Here is a 26,913-nt window from a genome sequence, read left to right on the forward strand (position 1 = left end):
AAGGTTAAGAACCCTGTAGACAGCCCTGTGAAAGACCAGCAGGAGAAGCTGCTGGCCCTGTTTCTCCTGCAAACAGTTACAGCAGAACCCAGGAGTCCAGGGTTCATCTTTTTGTGGATAACTACCTTTCCTTTCCTATTGTGTTTTGATACTGTTGACAGAAAAAATGTAAGAGTCAATGCCAGTTCCCTTGTAATGTAATACTAAATACCTCTCTTGTGTATTCCTAAAAGCTTTATAGTAAAGTTTCCATTTACATTGAAGCAAGAGTCTAAAAAAGTGTAACAATCGCACAGTGAAATACAACAAAGCAATTCATGGCCTTTGTTGCGCTATTGATTTATTTGTACCTGTTGCAATTTTAAAGTGAAAATTAAAAGACCATTGTAAGATGATAACAGAATACTTAGTATGCACAGTACTGTATGAGAAAGAAGTGATGATTACAGTGCTTTTATTTTTTCCTCCAGGCTATTGTGGTGACAGATGGAGAACGTATTCTTGGTCTTGGAGACCTCGGCTGCTATGGCATGGGCATCCCGGTTGGTAAACTGGCACTTTATACCGCGTGTGGAGGAGTGAAACCTCATGAGTGCCTACCAGTGATGTTGGATGTGGGAACAGATAATGAGGTAAATCCTTCTCTGAGGTATAATACTAGCAGTTTCAAGTGAACTGTATGAAAGTTGAATTGTGAAAAGTTGGATTTCCTTGTTATGATACAGTTTTTGATTATGCGGAACCTAAGAAGTCTTATGGAAAAACTCTCATCCTAATGCACTGTGTAGATTGTTTTGTAAGGCTCAAGTAGGTAAGGAAGATGTTGTCTGTAAAAATGTTATGCATACATTGTAAATGTTAGAAAGTGGCATGGGAAATTAGATCTCAAGAGGGGGACGACAGAGTTAAAATTATGATGCAAGGCAGCATTCCATCTCTACTTCTGCTGCAGAATTCTTCTGCAGTGATTTCAGATGTGAATTCATTTTGGGGGAACAGCTTGAAAGAATAGCCTGGTATATGTTAGGAGTGCACATCTATGTACTTCAGCTGTACGTTGACTTCAGCTATAGAAAGCTCTATAATCCAATGAATTTTCCCCAAATGACGTCCCAGTGCTTCAAGTAAGTGGACTTTACCCTCTTTTACTTGGCTTCCCGTTTGTACGAAGTGGAGAGATTTAAAGGCAGCTAGTTGCTGAAAACTGGCTTTGTTATTTCCAGGCCTCCCAGGATTACTAGTTAATTACTTGGCCCCTGTTGTTTCTCTTTTTTGCTGAAAGAACATTTGAATTATTGACTCTGAATGATGTCAAATATCATCAGCTATATCATTATGCTTTAGCAGAAATTACAGTATAAATGATGCAAGCATTAAACTTTGTGCATGATAAATGCATCAGAGATTTATGAGTATTAAAGCTAAATAAAGCATCTCCATACCAGTGAATTCAGCTGGGATTTCTAGATTGTTGGGCTGGGTGTGTGCAACTTCAGCTTTATGCACACACCTCCACCCCTTCCCCACTGGGATAGTTTAGACAATGCATCATGAAAGCATTACTGAACTGGGGAATAGTCTGCTACTCTCTCTCTCTATCCCCCGAGAGCCTTCTCCTGAAAGTGGACAGATTTATTTGTAAAATGCATCTGAACACTGTAGCACATAGCTATACCAAATCACATACAAGTCTCATTAGCTATATTTTTTGTTTGAGCAGCTGGGCCAGTTATTTATTATTGAATGTTTCTAGGCAGTAAATTATATCAGCTACTTATGATACTGCATTTTGCTTTAATGCCTGAATTTCACCATCATTTTCAGTTTTTCATGGGGTATTATTTTCTTGAAATATATCAAACATATAATGTATACCTACAAATAGGAAAAAAAAAAAAAAAAAAAGCAAAAGCATACACATACCAATAGCTCCACTTCTATGTCACTCTTCTTGTGACCAAACAATGAGTTCGGTCAAGGTGTCCGGAAGGGTGGCCAACCTGAAGCATTACAAGATGCATACAAATTGTGTGAGCTGGGGTTTGTTGGTGCTCTGGCATACTCACCTTCTTATCAGGAGGATGTTTTTTATTGTTGCTTTTGTTTTTTTCACTTGGATAGTTACTTTAGGACCATTTTGTGGACTGCCTCAATTTAGTTGTACAGCCTACTTAATCGTAGCAGCTCGGTATGTTTCAGTCCCCAGCCAGCACTGTGGTTAGCAGTGCAGGAAAGAACTGATTCTGCTGGCATGCTTTTCATTCCTGCCCAAGTATACACGAAGCTCAGATGTGCACCCACTGCTCAACAGTCTAAAAGCCCCAACAGAATTCTAAATTTACTGCTGCAAGAGACCTTAAACTTAACTTGAATGAAAGGGAGGCTGGGTAAAGAGTTGTTTTTTTGTTTGTTTTTTTCCTTACTGCAGTAGTAGTTACAAGAAATTATTACATTAGCTTATGACTCAGTACTATTTGTATTGATCTGGGTTTTTGCAGGGGTGAGGAGAAGCCAACAGCATGTGAGAAATGAAGGCTCTGAATCACAGCTGGGTTAGGGTCTGCTCTGGAGGCAGCACTACTGCTCTTTTGGGGTTGTGTTATATTGCACTTCAAAAAGTAGATCGTTGTTTTTTCCAGTTGGGATGGGGTGCTCAGATGTTTAAGCATTTATCTTAAAGGTTTAACTGGGAATGAAACTCCTGAATTCTGGTGGAGGACTATGAGCAAGCTGGGCTCTGCTGTCATGCCTCCTGACTGAAGAGCCCTCATGGGCCTGCTCCTACTCCTCGTTCAGTTGGCTCTTGGCTCTAGTTCCCTGGCTACTTCAGTCACAGTCAGTGATGCTGGGGCACCAGCACCCTTAAGCTCTTCCCTCTCACACCCTGCCTCTGCCCCGGCAGCTCCTGTTCCCTCCCCACTGTCAGTGTTTGTGTCACCACTTCAGGGAACCAAAGTGCCCAAAAAGTGATCACGTTTTGCTGGCTAAGCTGATTATATTAATTCAAGCTGCTGCCAATTCTTTATTTTAAAATCTAAATCTTTTGGAAAAATAACTGTATCTTTATGCTATATTCTCTTGCCCAAGCCAGAATTTTCTATAATGAGACACAATAGAAATCACTCTCATAACTTGAGCGTATATAAATAATAATTATGCTGAACATGTTTTTTGAAACGTGCAGATGTTTTCCATTTAGATTAGCTCCTTCTCCCTTTCTGTGGGGGCCTCAGTGCTTTAAAATAAGTTTCAAAATATGTTTTTTTGGCAACTATAACCCCGTTTTGCACAACCTGCAAATTCTCCAGAAAGATTAAATCTTACTTTAAAGCAAGATTGCAAGAAAAACTTCACAAATTCTTATCCTGTGTTGTTTTGTTGTGCATAGGACACAAAATGGGAACTCTATTCAGCAACTCACTTAATTTCTGATAATTATTAAGTGCTTTACTACAGTTAGTTTTAGCAGAGGTATTTTAGCTGTGATATTACCATGCTACTCACAAAGGCAGGGATTAAGAAGATAAGCAAATTTGTATACAATTGCCCAAATAATAAGCGAGAGAAATGGTAACTACTTGCTTAATAGTAAAAATTGACCTAGTAGAAAGACTTGCTTGACTGAAGTAGTAAATTACTCTGTGTAATCAATGCAGGACTGAGCATCTAAAAGGAGTAGTGTTGACCACTGCCAAAAACAGTATGCCTGTTTCGCAAGTCATTGACAAATTGGAGGCAAACAGTTGCTGTTGGGACATTTTAATCCAAAACATTTTAAAACAGTGTATGTAGTACTATTAGTTATTTACAAGAGACCATGAAAGTCTCCCTGAAAGTTGTGTCTTATGCAGTAGTCATTTGTTTGTAGGGTGTGAAGATGGTACTTCTCAGGTGGGATTGCAATCCAGGTAAAACGTACTCAAGCTTGGTACTCGGTCTCAGTACTGTTATGAAAGCATTGCTGGGAGAGCTGAGGTGATGTGATTTCTGCATTCTGGGCATTCATCAAACATTACGGAGGTATATGTTAATTGCCTTGCAATGGTTACAGAAACAGCTTGGAAAGAAAAACAAATGGATATCAAGGCACCAGCAAGTGCAACTCATTGGAGACCTATCTGAAATGTGTGTACTCACCTCTATAAGTGGGACGATTTCAGGGTGATGGAAATAATCAATTTCCATCAAAGGAAAACATCTCAACATTAAAATACGAATGATTGTTTGCTACTTGAAACTGTTATTAAACTCACAAAATAAATGACATTGAGGCAAACCTGTTGGTTATAAACAAAACACAAAGAAACTATCAAAGACTGAGTTAACAGACAATTGAAAAGCAAAATACACTAAAGAAAAGTAACTTTATCCATACTAATTATGAAGTGCAAGAATGAGTTTTTCTGTTGTTCCTGAAACTTCACCTTAATGGTGGTACTTGTAGAAGTGTTCATTGTCAATATAAATGTGGTAGATGGTTTTTAAATGACAGTTTTATCTCTCAGTGAGAAGTCTTATTTTGCATTGTGTTAACAGGGAATTAATATGTTAAAAATCCTTAACAATTTGTCAAAGTCCTTCAATCAGGATGTCCAAATAATGCCAGTTATGATATAAAACAAACAAAAAACCCTGTGGTACAAACACTCTGGAACTTGCTTGCTGGAAAGCAAGCTGAGCTGAGTGGGGAGGAAGTATTGTCTGGTTTAATTGTCTCTGGGAAAAAATGAGAAGTTCAGGAAGATGGAATTACAGCTAAGGCTTTTATTTAAACTAAAATGGTCCTGGTTGTGGTCCTGGTTGTGTAACCTGACATAGAGCTTTAGTAAAATTAGAAAGATTGACTAATGAAGCAATAAGAGTAAAATAACTATTCCTGATTAGCATGTTATTAAAACCAAATTTAATTTAGCATTAAAATGAATTTACGGGTTTTTGGTCAGCTCTTATTTTTACCTTCAGTAACACATTTGAATTCATACTGTTCTATTTAAGAAACAGGACCAATGAAAAAACAATCCAGACCTGTGTTACTACATAAAACACTATTTAAAACACATTTCTGTGAGGAACAATAAAATAGTTTCGGTTTTGTGGTATTTCAGAGTTTATTTTCAGTTCTGAAAGGTTTAATATCTTTATCAATGGCTTGGAGGTAGTATTTTAGTTTCCAAGGGTCATAGATAAGCCATGGTTTGGTAGTGTTATCCAGCCAGAGCAGGAATGAAATCTAGGCAGGCTGTCAGCTTGTGTTATATGGAAGTCAAATCAGTGGTGAAAGGGTTTCTTCTGACTGTAAAAATCTTAACCTAATAATGCATACTTAACAGAGAAATCAGCAATCTGTTTATCGGGTATTTTAGAAGAAAAGCTATAGCAATTTCTGGGCTGACAGAGCGGTCCCGTACTCAGGGGGCAGATTGCCAGTGTGAATTTGGTACTGGGAATGGCCAGTGGTGGGAGCTCTGGAAGGATGAGTTGTGTGTTAGCATTTACCATAAATTTCTGTGTAGGTAGAAAACATTCAATTCTTTTAAATGGTACTTTCCCACAGTGCAGAAAAGTCAAGTGGCGTTGTAGGAATTTGTTAGGTGGGGAGTTTCTAGCAGCAAGCCTCTGGGTCCTGGAGCCACCTATCAGGATTGCTCCGTGGACTCAGTAGATCATGTTGGTGGTTGGGCTTGGTGATTGTGAAGGTCTTTCCCAACCCAGATGATTCGATGATTCAAGCTGCATCCAGGATGGCTTCAAGAAAGCTGGGCATGCAAACCTTTTCTTGCACTGGGTAGACACAGTTAAATAGCTGGCTGGTCCTATACGCCATCGTGCAGATGAATCGTGACTGTCAGTTCACTTTGTGCAAATGCCTATCTGAAGTTGTTCCTTTACTCATAAAACTATCAAATACATAGATGTAAGTACCAAACAGCGCACATGAGAGAGCAACGTGCAGCTGCTCGAGCAGCTACTGCTCCCTTGTCTGCCACACTGCGGGACTGTAAGGAACCGTGGCTGTTGTCTCAAGCTATTTCCTGCATGCTTGCTTTGGAATATTTTTCCCTTAACTTGCTGCAAATATTTAAATGCAGGAATGTGGCAGCTCACACAGTTGTCCTAAATAGGTCAATGAGCATTACTGGGCTGGCAGTTCAGACGCTTCTGGAGGAACGACAGGCATCCATCGTAGAAGACTGAATCCAGAAAAGCAGAGGTGTAAATGCAAGCTCAGTTCCTCAACATGGTGCTGCAGTTAGCTTTCTGCATTTCCACAATTTGCTTCCAAGTGTCAGAAGTACTGGTACCAGCCTTTCAGGTTTCATATTCCTCCAAAATATCTCTCTATGAATGTGAAAAAGGAAGCTGCTGATAAAACACAGAGACAAACCTGCTTCTATTATTCATATTCCAACCAAAATAGAAACTTGGACAGAGGAAAGCTGACTGTAGCGGAAAACTGTAATTTCTAATCTTATCAAACCAGAGATATAAACATATCAAACAAATCATGTACATTGTGTACAGCTGTAGGAATTTCTAAATAAGTTAGTCACAATTGGCATTCATTGTGGTTTTGCACTGTATTTTGTGTAGTTAATGTATTATAAAGTGGTTGTGGTCTCTGAATTTAAAGAGCTCATATTCCTCTTGCCTTGCCCTTGAATTATGGCTGTTAGAAGTAGAGCCAGCACTTCAGTGATAGCATTACTGCAAAATAATAATGGCACTTCCTGAGCTCCACGAATAGAGGTTGCTCCTGTCTGTGTAGAAGGGAGCTATTTTTGTTGCCTGGCCTATGGGGGTCTCGTTTCTCAGTTATTTTCTGCACTGTGTTTGCTAGTAGCTTTGAGCATTTCAGACATGCAAATGACACTGTGTGTGATGCAGCTGGAGGTTTCTGGATACACAGCTTCTTGTGTAGCTGTGTTGAATCTGATCAATTTATCCTGGCTGGCTGAGGTAGACAGGCTCATTTCCCTGTCCACAGAGCAGCAAGGGCAGACCAGGTGCTCAAAGGTAATGCTGTGGCACAATTGTGCTTTACTCCAGACATTAAGGTTTGTAAAACTATTGCTGGAGTAAATATATATACATATATATATACATATATATATATATATATATATATATATGGTTCAGCCTACCTCCTATCCCTGCTGTTCTGGTAGGTGATAACTGAGGTAACCTCCAGGCCTTTTCAGGAGTTTTTCTTGCTGTCTGTGCTCTCTTTCACAAATTCAGTGCTAGTTTTACAAGTGGAATATTTCCCCTTAGATCTTACTGTAAGATCGTTCCCTGATAGCACACTGCCAGCACTTCAACAAATGAGAAAATACATAAATATTTCTCTTTCCTCCCCTTTCCCCCTGCCACTTTGCAAGAAAATATTGTGGTGGGGTATTACTTTGCCTAGAGTCGAACAGGAGTCATTTTTTCTTTTCACTGCTCAGAAGTACTGAAAAGTCAAGTCAGTTCTGAATTATGGTTCTGTCCAGCCCATTGTGCAGAAGAAAAAAAAATATTTTGCAGACACTGGTAGTCTCCTTTTAAATCTATTCAGTTATTTGGAGTGAACATAGTCTGTGTTAGAGAAGGGAGAGGACAAGTACAAGCTCTTTTTATTGATGGTTCTTCTAAAATTAAGGGGCTTGGGTACAGTGGAAAAGATAAAGAATTTAATTAATGTGTCTAACTGTCTAAGGGCTGAAGAGAGAGTTAAAAAAAAGGATTAAGGGTTTTTCAAGTCTAGATTTTATGGGCTGTAGTGGGAAGAAAATGGAAAGTCTGAATCTGAGTATGTCTGGCATTTCCCAAAAGTGCAGAAAGGGATATGGATACTGCTGGTTGATCTGAAATTGTCCTTCAAACCATGATTTCAATGAAAGAGAGATTTAGGTAGGATAAGGATTTTTGCATTGATGGTGATATGAAGCTTAAATGGGACAAAACAGTAACATACAGAGTGTGTTTGCTTCAGTATAGAGTATTTTTTCTCCATTGTGTTCCAGAAGATTTCACTTCTAAAATAAATATGACATTGCCCATCACCCCTAAACATGCTTTATTAAAACAGCAGGAATACCCAAAACTGTGCCAACATCCATAATATATTTACAGACCTAAAGGGTGAGTTGGGGAAAGGATACAACTTACAACAGCCACCACTTGCCCCTCATTGCAGGGTCCTTTGAACAACTTTCTTGAGTTTATCGCAAGTATCTGGTAGATATTTTTCATTACTTTTTGAAGAGCTTTCCTTTTCTTACTTTTTAGTGTGCTCTTATGGAACAGTTCTGGTTGTACATTTAGGAACATTCACAACTTGAAAATTTTGGAAGTTATTTTGACTTTAACTCTGAAGTGTCAAAAATTCATAAGTGTAATAATAAATCTAGATTTACCATTTGAATATGTTTCTGACATATGCTGCTGATCTGTTATTGACACATGTAGAACTGAAACAGTCTTTTGACTAACCTGCAGCTATTTCTGTAAAATATTATTTTCCAACAGCCAGTTCTGTGAATTCATAGCTTTATATTTCTCAGATTTTGAGACTTGTGACCAAGCGAGGTTGGATTGTCAGGATAGCACATGGAAAATAACGAAACAGAAGAGGAAGAACAAATGATATCACGGCTTTAGGCAACAGACAAGAAATTACGTTAAGTAAGCTCAGTTTAAATGAAACTTGAAGTGAATGGAAAATTAAAGGTTTATATCTGTTGTCTTGTGAACAGTATATCCAAATCAATAGCCTGAAAAGGCGAGTCTGCTCTCAGAAGGAAATATTGACCTAAATTGTTAAATGCATCAGAGGTAGAGGATAATTTGTAGCAGTTTTTACACACGTAATTTTAAAACAAATGTAATATAGTGACAAAAAATATTTACTATTTATCATGAAGTATCCATTTTTTAACCTAAAAGTTCAATTGCTGCCAAAAATGCTCTGCATTCCGGGTTATAGTTTTTAGGTGACATACTCAGCAAAGGACATAGTCAATCATGTAGTCATACATGATTTTCACATACTGGAAAAGTAATTCATTATATTGAATTGAAGGACTACATCTGTATTGTTATTAAATATTCAAGTAGAGTGGCATTTTTAGTTAAATCACAGAGCAGTTTCAGCTAGATATTTCTGTTCCTCTGTTTGCTTGTTAGAAGTGTATCAGTGGCAAATGCCAATGTCTCTCAGGCTTTCTTTGGGCTTTTATACATATCATCTTCCCTGAGTTTTCTTCAGGTTTATTAACATTTTCATGTTGTTCTTAGTGAATCATCTTAGTGAGTCATATCTTATCACTGCTACATGTATTTCTTTCTCATTAATATTTTCATAGCAGCTTTCTGTTTGTTATAGACATGAGTCCTTCAAATGATACAATAAACTCTATTTTTTCATTAAAGAAAGATGTCAAGTACATTCCCGTTGTTACAATCCACTTCAAACTTGAATATAAACCTCCTTTACTCCAAGGATTCACATGTACATGAAGTTCTTAAAACACTGATAAATTGTGATAGACTAGTTTGGGGGTTTACTTTACATTTTTGGTGGAGGGGGAGCATCATTTAAATTCCAAAGCCGATTCCAAAACTTCATTTGGATTTCCCATGCCTCGTTATTTTTTCTCTGTAGATCAGGCGTTTCAGCCTGATCTACAGTTTCCTGCAGTTTCCTAAGAAGCTTCTTGGCTCCCATGTGCCTGAGCTAGTGAGATACTCCCTGGACTATGTCCACTGGCACAGAGCTTTACATACAGATCAGAGAAGTGAGCAAGCAGAAACATGGGAATATTTAACAGTATATAGGGCTGATTACGATTTTTCCACAGAATTTATTTGGAAATGTAATATTTCAAAATACATGACTTTCTGTTAACTAAAGTAAGAAACAAACTACCATGCAAACACCCATCAGAATTTCAGAATGTTGTCTCATTTTCTGTGAATAAGTAGGGCTGTGTAGGGACAATTTGGTAACTATTACTGACATTGGAATTAGTTGATATTGAAATTCTTATCTTGATGGTAGCAATGGGTTTGGTTAAGTGAGGACTGATCAACGGTCATCTTCTGTAGTTTAGAATTCTTGCTTTGTGCTTTCTTGTATCTACTGACTTTCTGGACTTTATTCAGAGAATACGGAAGGAACTGTAATTCTTTATGTGCTCTTTTGAATCCTGTGGAAAAAAAATAAACATGAATTTTGATATATGTGACTTTTATTCTAATACAGACATTTCCATTATTATAAATAGTGAGTCAAATAAGAGTCTCCAAATGTCTCTCTAATCAGACATCAACCCAAATTGTTAGCGATATTTGGTTTCAATATATTTCATCACACAGAGTTAGGTACTATTTCTTGATAACTTTGTGTTTTTCACATGATATTCTGAAGTAATAGAGTTCTGCTATTTTTTAAATTGCAGTAATCATAGTATACACTAGTTTTTCATATCTCAATCTAACCGTAGGTGTGTGTTCAGACTTTACATTTATGTGGAAGTGTTTTGTGCTCATGCAGATGTGGCCATTAAATCATACACAGAGTTAATATGTGTGGGATGTTAGAAAATTCCATATTTTCACATGGCCCTGTCATCAACAGAAATGGTAAATTGTTACTTAACACGGAGGTCTTTGTTGCACAGAATATTCTGTATTTTGGAATACTATGTTTTATTTGGAAACCACATTTCCTCTTTTAATCTCGTTAAATATGTCAGACTGCATGGTAGTTTGCATCTGACTTTTGTCCGTTTCTTTTATTTTTTTTCCATATGTTTCTATGTTCCAAATTTACTCTGAGAACTATAATCAATTTTCATAGACTCTTTTCTTGCAAATATATCCAGTGTGATGTGTGCAGGCAGGGTCACTGACGAGATGCATCAGGCAACTGTCAAAAAGTTGCTGTCTTTATCCTTAGGAATGGAAAATGGCTTATTCTTCAGTCCAGGCTTTTTCCAGTGACCCAATTCTTTTAATTACTATTATTTCTACGTGCTTAGGTGTTTCCTTGTTTGCATTAAACCTTCTAATTCTTCAGTTGGTAGAGGACTGTGTACAAATGGCTTGTGCTTCCTAAGGGATTCACTAAGTGTGCATTAGGAGAGCTGAACAAGAAAACATTGCTTACCCCTGTTATGAACTAATTGTGTACAAAGGGGAAGACCATTTCCTCACCATATTTAGAGCTGTTAATTGTTTTGACTCATTTGCAAATGGAGAATATCATGTGCTATTCTTTACCACTGCATTCCCAGAGGAATGTGTTACATCACCTCCCTTGTTTTCATTTAGATGCTTTTCTCAAATTTTGTTAGGCACAGCTTAGCAGATATGAGTATTGGCAGATTTATCAATAAAACTCAAATTTAAACAGGCTTGGTTTTTAAGCATTTATTCTGTTTAAGTATTTTTTTAACTTAATTTCATAATAGGTATACTAACAGCATTTTGATTACCTGTGTATTCACTTGTAATGGGCTTCTTTCTTAACTTGTAATGGGCTTCTTTCTTAACCTATCCTGGTCTACATTTTGTAGCAAAAATGCTTACAGTCCTTTTTAAATAATAACAAAATGACATCAACAACAACAACAAACACAAGAGTAAAGGCTTAGTTTTCTTCACCTGGGGTTTACTGTTGTCATTTTACGGTTACTACAGTCTTTAAAACACATGCAAATGTTCTAGTACAATTAAATTAAAGGCGACTTTCAAGTAAATCTTCTATTTTTAGTATTCATATTGTGCAAAATATATTATTATATATTTCAAAACCAGACTTAACTTCTCCCTTGTCCTGTATTTCCTGTGCTTAAAGACTTACACTGCCATAAAATACTGAAGATCAGTATTCACAGTCTTCTTGTAACCATTCAAACTTCCTACATTGTATGGGTACTAGACCCAAATCTAGACTTTTCTAGTATACCCACATAGTCATCCACATTTTTGCCTCTTCTCTTTCATCTTTCCCATACTTAGGAATCAACAGAATGAGCAATTATAATCTCATATTTGAATGATTCATCTTAATAACCTGAGCCCCCACTGCCGAACTCAATAAACCCCAAATGGCTGGGCAAGAGATAAGCAGCTTGAAAGTCATCCAAACCTGAACTAATTATCAGAGGCTAATTTTATGAAGAAAAGCGGACACTTCTTGTAGAGTAGCTGTCTCAAATCGGTTTAATGAATTGTATCTTAAAACTACCTATTTTTGTTGAATGGCTTAGACAAGAGCTTAGACAACCTTAGATGTTGAAATATCCAATACAGGTTCTTAATTTAGATAACGTGAATTCATACCTGATTTGCACTTTACTTTCCTCTCTACTCAGACATGTGGTTGCTGCATTGCACAGAAGGCTTCTAAAAAGGTTAAAACTTTTTCTTTTTTTCTTCAACATATGTCAACCTCTTATTAAACAAACAATTTGTATCATTAAGAAGTGCTATTCTCTTCTTAGTGTGTGAGAAGACCTCACCAATTGTCTCTCACTGTTGTTCCATTGTCATCCTTTGAACTTTGCCATTTTGGCTAGGAGAGTGTGGTATTCTTTTTCTGAGACTGTTAATTTATTTTTATGAAATATGCTATTTATGAATATTTCTTTTGTGAAATATTTTACTTCATTAGACCATGGAAAATGTGATGAAGCCAGATGGTGTTTCGGATTGTCATATTTACCAAACAGCATATCTGCAGGGATTTTTAGGACACGAGAAGAAGCTGAGGAGGAAAGGGCATTAGCAAGAAATAACATAAATGCTGGCACAGGATTTAAGTCTCGGTTTCAGCTCATATTAAAAAAGCATGAGCTGTATACTGATGTTAACAGCAATTCTGTCAGTCCATTTCATTTCTTTTCACTCCACTTTTCAGCAAAGGGGATCTATAAAAGAGGGCAGAAATGAATATCTGGAAATGCTTATTTTGGATAGTATGCATGAATATCCATAGACCAAACTGATGGCAGACTTTATTTCAAGATATATCAAACATTTCCAACTCTTCAAACTCAGAAGACAGCAACAGATACTGTTTGTTTTTGTTGGCTTCTATTCTTTCTGAAACAGTAAATGCTAGATATCTGCTTCTTCAGCAATTTGACACGCAATGGAGAAGACAAGAGGGAAGGTGCCATAAATATAGCTATTAGTACAAAATGTGAGATAAGATGCATAATTTGTGCTTTCATGGAAATAGGCCTAGTGTCTCAGACGAAACGTCACCGGCTAACGGGAAGGGTGCTCCTACAGCTGTTGAGCCTTGCAGAAGGAGTTCTACTTTGTGCACAGAACTGCTTCTGCCTTTTTTTTTTTTCCTGTTGTTAGGATAGACAAAGTCAGCAGCTGAGAAGTCAGTGTCAAAAGAATGTCACCAGACTTGATTAATAATTTCCCATCAGTCAAAGGGATATTGTTAATGTGACTTGTTTATATGTAGGAAGAGCCCATTTAGCTCCAGTGAAGATCATGGCTGAGTGTCAGCACAGGACAGAGAGATGTCAGGGTCAAAGATATTTTGGTGAATATGACCACATGTTTTTTTGGTGAATGGCCACCATAGGTTTAGTAGAACTGAGAAGACAAGAATATAACAAATGATGAAGACTAATAGTTACATGTGAAAGAAAATCAAAGCGAAATATCAGAACTGTTGATACAGAAACAAGTTGTGCTGATAACATGCAATAAGATTTTCAATTTTATAAGCAATACATTTGCGGACATGTTAAAATTCTGTTCAGTTAACTATGTGGTGGACTCGAGTCAGAATTTGTGTGCTGTCAAACTGTGAGTTGAAAAAAAAATAAAACCTCCAATTTCTAGAAAAATTTTCACTGAGGCTAGACTTGTTGTTCAGGGTTCTATGTAGGTTACTCTGGATACTATTCTAACCTTTCTTAAACCTTCTTAAATATTGTTGTTTGAATACCTTCTGTAATTTATTATAAGCATTTACTGTGGCACCCACAAGTCCATAGCATTCTTTCAGCATTTTTGGGTGGGGGTTCATATCTTCGTTCACGTTTTTAAGAACAATAAACTTTTAAAGTTTGGTGGTGCTAATCTATCTCTGTAGCTTGTTCCCATTCTCCATCAGGTATATTTCAAATTATGAAGGATAGTGTTAAATGTTTTGGGGTGTGTGACAGCACATACAGATTGAGATGTTAGCTGTTTAGTTGATGAGGTTCATGAAGAAGAAATGATCCTCATTATCTGTATGGGGGCTGCTGACAACCAGTTGTGTAGAGAGCTTGTTAGTCTGAGCTTTTTTGGGAATTCACTAAAAGCTTTTATATAAAATAGATGTCATTGGTTGTAGGAGATGTCTTGCTAGGTGGTCTGATAATTACATGTATTAAATGCAAGAGATTTATCAGATTTCTTTGCTTTCTGATTATTATCTCTATTTTAAAAGATTTATTATATGCAGCATAATCTACTGAAGTCCTACACAATGTCAAATTCTTCAAGACTATTGTTTTCTCAATAGTCAAGAGATTAAGATTTTCAAGAAATGCCACTGGCATGCAGACAACCATTTGTTTTCAGTTTTACTGTATAAAAGAGTTATGCATCCTGAAATTGCGTCTGATGAAATCTTGCTCCAAAACCGTGGTTCTGAGCGTCTTCCAAATTCCAACTCAAATTACAGGCATTTGTGGAGTTGGCATCATCCCTATCCCTGCAGACAGATGTTAACATTAGGAGATTTCTCCGAAATTGTTAAACATAATGCAGTGTCTTTATCTTGCTGTATATTTTTTTGTGCATCCTAAAATACACAATGAATTAGGCCTCTCTGATCTCATTACCAACTCTGCTAGATGCAGTTCTGGCAGCATATGATATGGAGCACGCTAGCCTGAAGCAGTGCAGCAGTACTAGATATCTAAGTACCTTAGATATTGGGGTGATGCTGTTCTGTTACCAAAATCATTTGCGACCTCTTAAGAGGAAGAGACAGAAAACAATATTAAATGGGGACTAATATGTTGTATCTAAGGAAGAGAGAAAAATTCGCAGGGAGAGGAGCAGGCTGTTGTCTGAGCTCCATTACTGGAAAGCTGAACTTCCCATGGCCTCTAGGAATTGTCCAGTATTGAATTTTAAAATACATAGTTGGGAAATCCTTCCTTTTAAGGGCCCTTACCCTAATCCTGACCCTAACCCTGGGGCTTCCTTCAGCCACTCTTGACTTTATCCTGTTACATGAAAGATGAGTGTGGTTTTTTTTTGTTTCTATTTCATTTACAAAACTCTTTAGAAAGGTGATTGTCAAGATGGGGAACTGGAAGAGTTTTTTTTAGAATAGTAACACAACCAAGAGATATGCATCGAAGTAATACCTGCAACTTATTTGACTGTTTATGTGCCATCGTATTTCTGTCTATGGAGAAAAAGACAGCATATGGTCAGATGAGGAGGAGGGAGAAGAGTTAGAAAACCTCTTCTAAAATGTACCTTAATTTATCTAGGATCCTTAAAACAATAAATAAGGATAAAATAAAAAATTCTGTGAGGTTTTTTCCTACTCCGGCCAAACTTTAGGGCATCTGTTGGGAGATGTAAATTCAGCATTTTACAAGAGTTTTCCAGTAAAGAGCAAGTGAAATGATCACTGAAGTGTGTTACTGCAGATACGTTTCTTGTCTCCACATAGTGTTCATCCCAGGAATACAGCTGCCTCTGTGTTCTACCCACATGTGCCCTTTATACAAAGCTTGCCTTTATTTTTGGATTGGCACAAGTCGCACAGCAAATAGATCATTCTAGATTTTGTGTTGCATAAATTAAGGAAATTGTAAAATTAGAAATTTTCTCCTTGCCCATCCTCCTAACAATGCAATGTCTTAGTAATGAGCACCTTGGTATAGGTGCTGTTTAGTGGAGAAGTTACATGTAGATCTGAAAAATGGACTCACTGCATCTGGATGGTGGAGGCACACAAACACATATCAGGAAAAAGAATTCTACAGCTAATCAAGTAAATGTGGTATAAGGATCAGAAGTGTGGTCTATAAAGGTTTTCATGAGTTTTAGAGTTTCAAAGCTAACTTTCAGTTAACAGAAGATGTTGGAGCAACTGTATTTGTATTTCTTTGGGGATCTCTCATAGTTTTTTATTTATCTAATATGCAGATTTGACAAACTAACTTGATAGCTTTGAAGGAGGGTTTTTTTTCCTTCAGTTACAGTACTTTCATAAATAACATCTAATCCAGCCCTGAAGACAACATCTGCTTTTCTCCTTAGGAACAATGCACAGCTTGTACTGCAAAGTCAGTGATGGCAGCTCTATGATATTTGCTTCTGATTGTTTTGAGACGATAGATTCTGTGTTTGAAAAGAGGCAATGTAAGCTGTTTCACCAGAAGAACTTCCAGTGGCATTTAAATTTCCAGGAAAAAAAGTTTTTTTTTTTTTTTTTTTAACTTCATCTGTTGTATGACAATGATGTACTCTGGAGTATTCTTCAGTCATCTCCTATAGCTCATCTTCAGTCATCTCATATAGCTCATCTCTTGAGCTATACTTGCAGCTCTTCTCTAACTGGAAGCTGCTGTAGTGTACAGAGTGGTTTAAACTGGATTCTGCAATTAAGTTTACTTCAAGAAATTTTTAGTAGTAATGGAAGTTTACTGGAATAGCTGCATCTTTTTTTGTTAGTGAATCTCTTTCACAGTATATTGGAAATGTGAGCAGGTAGAGCAAAAACCTAATTGTTCTGAAAAAAATATATCATTCACTTGATGTATTATTGCCTTTTTAAAAATTTCATTTTTAGTATTCAGTATAAAGGATGGCAACATATACAGTTAGTGTAGCTGCAGTGTGTTACTTGTAATGTTAGAGGCAATCTAAAAAGTAGTTCAGGGGTCCCTGTGAATTCCACGTTTTTGGGAATGGAAAAGTCAGTCTTGGAAGGAACTTCCTAAGGCAAATGCATCACTGATTGGCACCTGGCTGCAACCAGCACTGTGAAATTCAAGGTGCCTAGATATCTTGAATTATACCTGAAAATGGTGAGGTGAGCTTTTTCTTTCTGAAGCGTATCTTCTCCTTTCCAGTATTTTAGAAGTAAGCTCAGAGTGACTCAGCCTTGCAGGCTTAAAACAGAGAGCAACACCACAGCCCCTGGCACCCCAACAATCCTCTGAGCTTTTTATTTTGCCTGACAAGGAGCTGACAGCACAACAAAAACAATCAGGTTCATTTTGCCTCATGGCTGCAGCACCTTTTCTCTTTGGACTTCGTGCTTCATGGGCTGCTCACATAGGTTGTGACATTTTTTTGGCATGGTAAATTTTAGCCTTGTGGGCTTTGGCTTCCCAGGAGAGCTTTTTGGGAGCTACACATTGCATGACCAGGCGAGGAGGGTGGTGGGCAGGCTGTGGATGGAGCCACCCATCAGACATCGCGGCCGCAGGCCTCGCACACTGGGCCCTTTATCCCGTGCCACATGCATGCGCCGGAAGCCGGCCACAGAATGTCCTTGGCACGGTCTGGTCTTGTGCAGCCTCTTGCTCAGGGACAGGCTGTGGTAATTTCATAGCGTGTTACAAGATTCCTCCGTGAAGCATTTTTTCCAGTCATTATAGTCTTGCTTTTTTTTTTTTTTTAATTAAAGTTCACTGGAACTGACAGTTTTTCAGCCGGGCAAAGCTGTCTGCGTGTGTGGGAGCTAGCTCTACAGTACAAGCAATGGGCTTAAGTGCTTGTGCGAGTCAAAGCTTTGACTGCTAATTCCTCTTTAGGTTAAGAAATTAATAACCTTCCTGAGCAGAAGGCAAGCAAAGGATGCAAAGGTCAAGCTGTAGATAAACAGTCTTATGAAAAGAAAGAGCAAGTTGGGCTGACTGAGTCAAGACTCTCTTCATGGAAAAATAACTGAAAAAGTCTAGTTTAGCTGTGCGAAATGATAGGATCATTATGCACATATGCAAGAGAACATACTCTCCATACCTTTTAACACAACCTTAAAATATTTTAAACAAAATTTGAAGTACTGTAACTTCTTTTCTGTCACGTTAGTATATTACTTCATCATAATATTAATAAATATTTCTATTTCAAACTCTCAAATGTGCGTAATATCCTTGCTATAAATGTTTTTCCACAGAAATTCTTCCCCTGAAAAGTTGTGTTATAGATTGATGTCAAAGGAACATTATGAATGTATCATCTTTTAAATTCTGGACTGCCATAGGTCTGCCAATGGGCAGTTTTCATTGCTACGAGTGGGGTTTTATTATTTATTTATTATTTTAGTTCAACTGTGCCGTAGGTGGTATCTATCTGTTGGACATGTCCACCAGCATGCAGCTGATGTTAGCTCGTCCCAAATATAACATCTCCTTTTGGGAAGAAACAGAGGATAAGGAACCTTTTTACTTCTCCAAAAGTTCCCTTGTGGTTTGCAAATGTGTTGATAAAGGTCTTGTGTTCAGATAAGAAGGGCCATGGTGTCTTCCTAGTAAATATGTAAGGGGGAAAGTGTAGTTTGAAGAAAAAAAAATAATTACCTGATTATGAAGCTTCTTTTTACAAAGCATTCTACACCCTCAAACCCAATTAATGTCAGTGTTAGTTGCAGGATTTAATGAATCTGAAATTCAGTCAGCATTTGGAAACACAGAATCTGTTAGTTTTAAGGGTATCATCCTGTATTTCAGACTTCAAAAAAAGCTCGGTTAAAGAGAAAAGGCTTCCTAGTCTAATAGGAAACAAAATTTTATATGTTCTTCTTAATGCCATAAAAAACACTTTGCAGCTGTAAGCAGTTCTTGCAGGGCAGAAAATCATGATTCAGCATGTTACTGCTTGCAAACCCCATGTTTAAACGAATGCAGATTGATTACTACGCAATTAATTTTGATAGAAGCGAGTGGTAAGTCCAAAACTTAGACATTATTTTTTACTGATGAACTCTTTTATTGGAAGACGTTTCACATAGAGTGAAATTTCAGTCTAGTGGAAACAAAAAAGAGGTCTGAAGCATCCAACTTTTCTGGAGAACAGAAATTCCACTGTGCTCATCAGCCCTTCCCCAATCTGTGAAAACTGAGACAAAAAGAACTTTACAGGAAGAATCTGGAGTGTTTTAATGTAAGAAAATACGAAGAGTTGAGAAGGCAGCAGCATTCCTCCATTTTTCTACATTATTGTGTGTCTCACTGGACCAAATGAAATGCTTTTCATTTCTGGGAAGAGGCATGTCTTTGTCACAGCATTTCTGATGTTCCCTACAACTGTCATTCCCCTTCAGTTTTATAATTGTGGCTCCATGCACATCATTTCCCATTTGTAGAAATGGAGGGGTTGGACATTTTTAATGTCATGGGGGGAATTTCTGCTCTGAAGCATTACTGTACACCAAATACTTTCTAGGTGGCATTGAGAGGTCTGGCTGCTCTTTGCTGACATGTTTGTGAGTGGGAAGGCTCAGTGTCTTGCTGCTCTGGGTTCTTCACCTCCAATTTTCCATGAAGCTACACACAAAAATATGTATCTGTTCCAAAGAACTTCTTGGTGCCAAGTTTGAGAATAGATGACATTTCCGCATGTTTGTTCTCTCCTGATGAAATATGTGTGTGCAATTTTCTGTTTCTCGCTGCTTTGGCTTTTGTAGATAAATTAAAGCCAGGTGCACAGCTCAAGCCTTGCTTGAACTTTGATGGTTTGCTGATCTCTTTACTGTAAGTGCGCACAAGTAAGATGGTATAAACGACCTGACTTTTTCTTAAAGCCCTAAAGGTCATTATGGTTTTAATATGCTCAGGTGGTGCTTCAAAGGACTCTGTTATTTTACACAGCTAAAGATCTAAATAGATCTATATGATCTTTCTAGTACCAGAGCCACTATTAAGCCCTTTCTTCTTGTAAACTCCTATTTCTATTAAAGCTTCAGTGTGCTACACTGCTAAACCTTAATGTTTTAGGACTTTTTTCTTAGCCTTAGAATAAGCGTGCCTAAAAATAAGCTTGTGCCAGTTTTTCCAGTGTCACTTAATATGCATAACAAACCCACTAACCAGCAAAAGCAGAGTTATGTTTCGATGGAGATTAGGTTTCCAAAAGAACAAAACAAAGTTTAAGCTTTGACAACAAGTTGGGGAACAAAAGAAACCCAAGTCATTGAGGAAAAGTACCTAATCATCATGTCAGCTTGACACACTTGATTGTGGTATAGAACTTTCTCTCCAGTGATCTGTTTTGAAAGCCATGAAATAGTCGATAGTAAATGTTAATCTCTCAAGATGTGTGAACACTCTAAAAAAAAAAAAAAAAAAACAAACAACAAAAAAACACACCAAACAACCGGGGACCCGGTTTGCATGGTGTTGACCTGAATAACAGGATAATGTGCTTAAGCAGCTTATTCATTCTTCAGCGCCTTTTGGAAATAGAGAAGCTCCACAATGGTTTGCCACTCGGAGCTCAGAAATGACCACTGTTCTTTTCACTTGTCAAATGTTTAATTCTTTTGTCTGTGCCCTGGGTTTCTTCATAGGTTGTTCCAAACAGGACTATAAAGGAACTTTTGGGCTATTTCTTGTCAAACTGTAACGTTTGTGAAGTAGAAAGCACTGAGCTGTAAAGGAATTTCAGGCTCTTGGTATATAGCTGGCCAAGCTTTTCATCAGCGATGTGTTGCTGAATTAATTGTTTGCACTTGTGAGACTTCCCAGGCTGGAAGTTTAAACATACCCCAGAAACACTGAGTTAAATGTTTTGTTTTGTTTTGTTTTCAGTATTCTACATGAAAAGATAGGTTAATACATTTATATAGTGGTCTTTATAAGTGGAGCTGTTTTGGAGTTCTGAGTTTTAGTATTAGCTATAGATTTAAATGCCTACATATATTTAAGATGAAAAAAGAGGTATAACAGAGATAAGAGCCTATGTTTCAAGGCAGGTCTGTGGCTTATTTAGCACTTTTTAAAGACAGCATAAATGTGAACACATATTTCTCTTGAACTTTTACAGAATTACTGCCCAGCATAAGCTGCCTTCATGATGCAATCAGTATGACTCAGTCTGGCTGTGAAGTTTCTGAAACATCTTGAGAATTTTAAAAATAAAGGGGGCAAAGATATATGTTTTGTTTCTTTTTTCCTCCTTCCCTCCTCCCTTCCCTTCTTCTCTTTCTTCCTTTCCTCCTCTTTGGGTATTATTTTGCAAATGAGAACACAGACTGATTGTTTGATAAAAGTCTTGCAGCAGTGTGTTAAAAAAAATAAATAAAAATCAATTTGCCTCTTAGGAAAAAACAATTTGCCTTAATCTGGATTGGACCAGGGAGCATGCGATGTGCTTGCAAAGGACACAGAGCAGCAGACAACTAGTAGCTAGGAAAGCTGTGGCAGTGGGATTTTGCTTGTTGTCTCTCAGCTCCCCTGCGATGCTCTTGACAGAGATGCCCAGCGGGGAGGCTTCTGCTGCTTGGCGGTTCTGCTTTCCAGCCTTGCTTGCTCCGTCTGGTGGGAAGCACGATGCAGCTCGCACAGGGTTTCCAAACTCATCTTAAGGTCTCACATTGATAAAAAAATAAAAAATAAAAAGTTAATTTGCATTTCCTATGAATTTATCTCCTAGGGAAATAAAATTATCCCTGATATGTCAGATTTTCCAGAGGTTATTTGGAATAGCTAGGGAAACTCAAAATGGGAATGAAAAACTCATTCCAGAAATAGTTCTTAACTGCAAAATTGGAAATGATTGTATAAAAACAGAAGAGCATGCAACAGAGAAAATTACTTTAGAAGGTACCCAGCATCCAGCTCTTGCCAGATTTTCCTGCAGTATCTGGAATAGATACGTAATTGTGATTTTACTGCTAGAATGCCTAGAATAGTGTAAAAAAAGAGGTAAAAATATTTTAGCCATAGAATATGCTCTTCAAACATGAATGCTACATAGAATTGGTGAAGGAAAGAATGAAAATAATTATGAATATATAGTGATATTACCTTCACTTACAAATTAATTTCAGTTCTAACTTACATGTTCTTCAGTTCAATCAGTTGAGCTAATGTTGTGTATCTTCTGAAAATCTATAAGTAATGCATTAGAAATTGTTTTGAAATGGTGATGTGTTTAGCAACATTTCAGAAAAAACATTTTAATCTTTTTTTTTTTTTAATGTAAGTGATATCTTTTATGTTTTTTATTGAAGTGGAAAGAAAAGTGAGGCAGAAACAAACATCACTATCTGTAGACCAGCACAGTAGTTTGTTTCTTATCAGTCTTCAGCTGAGGCTTGTGACCCAAGGGTTTTTCAGTTCTACTACATAAAAGAACTGTAAAAAGAATTTAGGCACTTCTCTAAAATATTCTGTGGTGGTTTTGCACTGTTGGACAGCTAGATTCCATAGTAGCCACTCTCTCATTCCCTCTCCTCAAAGGAAAAGGGGGAGAAAATATGATGAAAAGACCCCATGGGTTGAGATAAGGACAGGCAGATCACTCACTGATTATCATCACAGGCAAAAGAGACTCAACATAGGGAGACAAACACAATTTATTGACTGTCACTAGCAGGCTAGGAAACTAAAAGCAAACTAAAACCACCGTCTTCCCATCCATCCTCTTCCACCTCCTCCCTTGAGCAGTGCAGGGGAACAGGGATTGGGGACTGCAGTCAGTCCCTCATGCTTTGTCCCCGCCACTCCCTCACGGTCACTCTGTGCCCCTGCTCCCCATGGGATCCCTCCCACGGGATGCCGTCCTTCCCCAGCTGAGCCTGCGGGGGCTGCCCACAGGCAGCAGCTCCTCAAGCACTGCTGCCACACGGCTCCGTCCCACGGGGTCCATCCCCCAGGAGCAAACTGCTCCAGCACGGGGCCCCCACGGGTGGGGGCAGCTCCCCCCAGACCCCCTGCTCCTGCGTGGGCTCCTCTCCACGGGCTGCAGCTCCGGCCCGGGGCCTGCTCCTGCGGGGGCTCTCCATGGGCCGCAGCCTCCTCCAGGCCACATCCACCTGCTCCCCCGGGGGCTCCTCCACAGGCTGCAGGGGAACTGCCTGCTGCGTGCCTGGAGAACCTCCTGCCCCTAATTCTTCACCAACCTTGGTGTCTTCCAGGCTGCTTCTCACTCCTCTCTCTCCCAGCTGCTGTTGCCCAGCAGTTTTTTCCCCTTTCTTCAATCTGCTCTCCCAGAGACCCACCCAGTGTCTTTCCCTGGCTCTTCTCTGGCCAGCAGCAGGTCTCTTTTGGAGCTGTCTGGAGCTGGCTCTGATCTGACATGGGGCAGCTGCTGAGTACTTCTCACAGAGGCCACCCCTGCAGCCCCCCCACTACCAAAACCTCACCATGTAAACCCAGTACAACTTTGTGTTGCTCATTGAAGGCTCTCTCCGGCAATGAGAGGCGGTCTGTATTTTTCTTTATGATGTCTTCTTAATTGAAGTTGGTGTACAGGTTTCTGTAGCAGTGTTGGGTTTGGAAATTGTTTTCAGATGACAAGTGCTTAGTCAAGCTCCTGGCTAATTCTGCAAGCTGTTTGGCCACGTGTGGAAGGATTATATACTAGATACAACAGAGAAATTATCTTACTTGTTTTCAGAGGTCTGTAAAATGTAATAGCAGAGTGTCTGTGTGTGTGTGATCCTGGGAGAGCCACTGAAGGTGTTGAGTCAGGGAACTTCTGGAATAAATTGTCAAAAGGAATTACAGAACACTTTGAATGCATCTAGTAAGTTTCTAAATTTTTACATGGAAACAAATCAGACCAAAATAAAACTGTCCGGTAGTGAAGACATGGAGTTAAATGGGTTTGGTGTTTTTGTGGTCCTGGAGCAAAGTTTGGATCAGAGGTCTCAAAGAAGAAAAACTGCAAGTTTTAAGCATAGAAAAATTCAGAACTGTATGCAAATGGTGGACATGGATAACTGAAATGAAGAATGCTATAGTCTAAACTGATACTTTAGAAAGCTGTAAGGATAAGATCAATGACTTGTTTATGTTTTCGCATATTGAATTTTAGAAAGCAGCACATTATCTGAATATCAGCTTGTCAACACAGTTGAAATGATGGACTATGTCTTTGGGAGACATTTGTGAAACATGAAGATAAAAGTAAAGAAAACAGCTTTTTTAATGTCAGAGTGCTGTCAGGATGTAATGGAAAAAGGGAAAAGAACTAACTAAAGCTTTTTAAAAGATACGTTTGAAACCTGACTTCCTAGATTAAACTTTTACTTTTTCACTTGGAAACAATACCCTTCCTTTGATACCAGAGTATCCATTTTCCTCAATACAAAAGGCTGTTTCTTTAATCTCTTTGTTGCATTTCTTCAGTCTTTATATAGAGGTGGATAAATGGATATGTACTTCATATGCTTGGGTTAATCTTCAAACACTGTATTGTTGTCCCCCTTCTTATTAATGTAGAATGTAGTAGTGTAACTTGTTCATCTAGTAGTTCAAACATTTTTTTAACAGGCACTGCTGAAAGATCCTTTGTATATTGGGCTGAGACACAAGAGAATCAGAGGTCAAGCCTATGATGATCTCCTTGATGAATTCATGGAAGCTGTGACTTCAAGGTATGTGATATATTTGTGTTATTCCTTGGAGAATTCCACTGTGAACTTCATCTTGGGAGAAATAAATGTCCTTAACTATGAAAGGAAGAAAGAACGATGACAACATAGTTGCTAGGTTCCTGATCTTTTTATTTTGAGCATTGTATTTTATAAGATGATCAGCTGTCTCTAACTTGCCTTAAATATCGCATTTTTATTGCAATTCTCTGCATGAGTGGTAAAATTCATCTTGAGATAAGTGAACTAGTTTTTCAAACTATTTTATGAGATTTGGACTGTATTTGCCTAATAATTTTCTATGCCCAGTGCAGTGCCTACATGTTTTTCTCTGTCTCCCCGACTTTGTGTGTGAGATGCCAGAAGTCTGAAAGAAGCAATCGTACCTGGCAAAGGCTGTTTCTGCTGCCTGCTTGCAGTTGTGATTAAGTCTTCGTGTTCTTTTTCCCTAGGTTTTAGGGTTACATTCGCTCTGTACTGACTCTCCCCCTCCCTATTTAAAAAATAAATAAACAAGATGACCAACCCCTGCTTGTGCCCTGATCCAAACTAAAACAGGACTAAGTTTCTAGTATTTTGGTTTTAAATACCATGATATAAACCTATACTAAATCATCTCTTTTTCTTGCCTCTTTTTCTCCTGTACAGAAAGTAGTTAAATTTATTATTAGAACATGATGCATAAAATATTACATTTCATGTAAAATAATGTATTAGCTTACATTTTCCTTGTTCATTAAAATATTTGGAGTTCTAGACCTGCATAGCTAAAATAGCCTAAGTAGCAGGATCCTTAACAAAACATGATCTCTGTCTGTGTCTGAAGTGAACTCTAAAGCCAGGACTGAGGTGTGGGACCTGGAAATACCTTCCAGGTCCTTGGTCTCAACTTGTGCCCCTTCCACATTTTGACTCCATGCTGGGACTTTCCCTGGATATGCACAACCTCTGTTCTTCTTGCCCTAGTTCCTGTGTAAAAGAAACTTGGGCAAGTGGGGGTATTAATTCCCATGCTTGAAGCACAGATTCCTCCACATATTACTGTACTCTTCCCTGTCACCCTCAGTTGGCTAAGAATCCCTTGCTCTTGATATATGGTTTGCTGGTTTGGCTCTGCCCTGTAATGCATCTGCTCCTCTTTTGAGTATTCTCTTTCAGATAAAAATGGTGTATTTCCACCTCCCTCATGGAAGGTTTGGACCATTGCAAATCTCTCTGTGGACTGAGTTTTGAGAATTTCTATCTTAAAACATTCCCTAACTCACACTTTGTTTTTAAAATCAAATATAGTTCATTTTAAATCATCTAAATCATACACTGAAGGAAATCATCAGGATCAAGCATAGTGTTATCTCAGTAATGTCTGAAGGTCTGGTTGACTTGTTCTTTTTACTTAAACATCTTTAAAACTATTATTTTGAGTAATTTTTAGCAATTTATGTTAGCTTGACCTTCTGAAAGATCACTTTGTTCTCAACTAAATCTGTCGTGGTCTACAGTGGTGTCCTTTATTTCATGTTTGAAGTGGAGCATTTATAATTCAAACTTTGTATGTTTTACTTGTAAGTTGTTTTGGCTGTAGTACAACATTCAAATTGATTATGATACTCTTTTGATAAGATGAAGGGAGAAGTGATGCAGCTAAGACAAAATTTGTTTAAATTTCCTATGAAATTTGTTCAATTTCATATGCTCCTAAATTAAAATTTCTGTTTGGCTTGTCACTAGGAGACCCAGTGCTTGCAGTTAGTTCTGGTATTGTGGATCTGACTGTTAAAGGTGCAGGCTGTGATTTGATTTATTGTGCATTATTTTCTCTTGCCAGCTATTGCAGTGATTTAGGTAATTGTATACTTTGCGTGAATGCTGCTTATCTTTTCCTTGTGAAAGTTTCTCTGACGTTTTTCCTCTTTTCACTTTCCCTAGCCTTTTGCTGGCTCTTTCACAGAGGAGTATTTTCTTTACAAGTCATGTTTGGTCAGTTACATTTTAGCTTAGCTTTATTTATTGGCAGTTATTGCCATGGTACTCCAGAACAGGCTTTCTTATTTGATATTGCCTAATCAATTCAGAGGATGGGAGAAGTTCTGGGGCAATCGTCATGTTTTCAGAACCATGGAGTATTCACCTCTAAGACATACATAACCATGATCATTACAAAGCACAAAGTTGTCACATCTTTGTAATAAGACAGATTTAAAGACAAACTTTAAAGCTGAGGACAAATATATTAAAGAGAAAAGACTGCAAGTTGGAATACTATAATAAATACCTATTTTAGATCTTTCTTGTGCTCATAGTTCTCCAAAGAAGCCAAATGCTATTACAACCAG

The 26,913-nt window shown here is 38.0% G+C and overlaps 1 protein-coding gene across 2 annotated transcripts in view; it reads left to right on the forward strand.

Moving 5' to 3' along the window:
* ME1 (malic enzyme 1) overlaps positions 1 to 26,913 on the forward strand; it is a 173,782-nt gene that overhangs the window by 78,515 nt on the left and 68,354 nt on the right. For both annotated transcript variants that reach the window (XM_038177167.2, XM_072036242.1), the window contains exons 5-6: positions 471 to 632; positions 24,480 to 24,583. In XM_038177167.2, coding sequence (XP_038033095.1) covers positions 471 to 632; positions 24,480 to 24,583 — 266 coding nt within the window. The remainder of the gene's footprint in view (positions 1 to 470; positions 633 to 24,479; positions 24,584 to 26,913) is intronic.

This window comes from Anas platyrhynchos, chromosome 3 (genome assembly GCF_047663525.1).
Source record: "Anas platyrhynchos isolate ZD024472 breed Pekin duck chromosome 3, IASCAAS_PekinDuck_T2T, whole genome shotgun sequence".
Classification (NCBI taxonomy): Eukaryota; Metazoa; Chordata; class Aves; order Anseriformes; family Anatidae; genus Anas; species Anas platyrhynchos.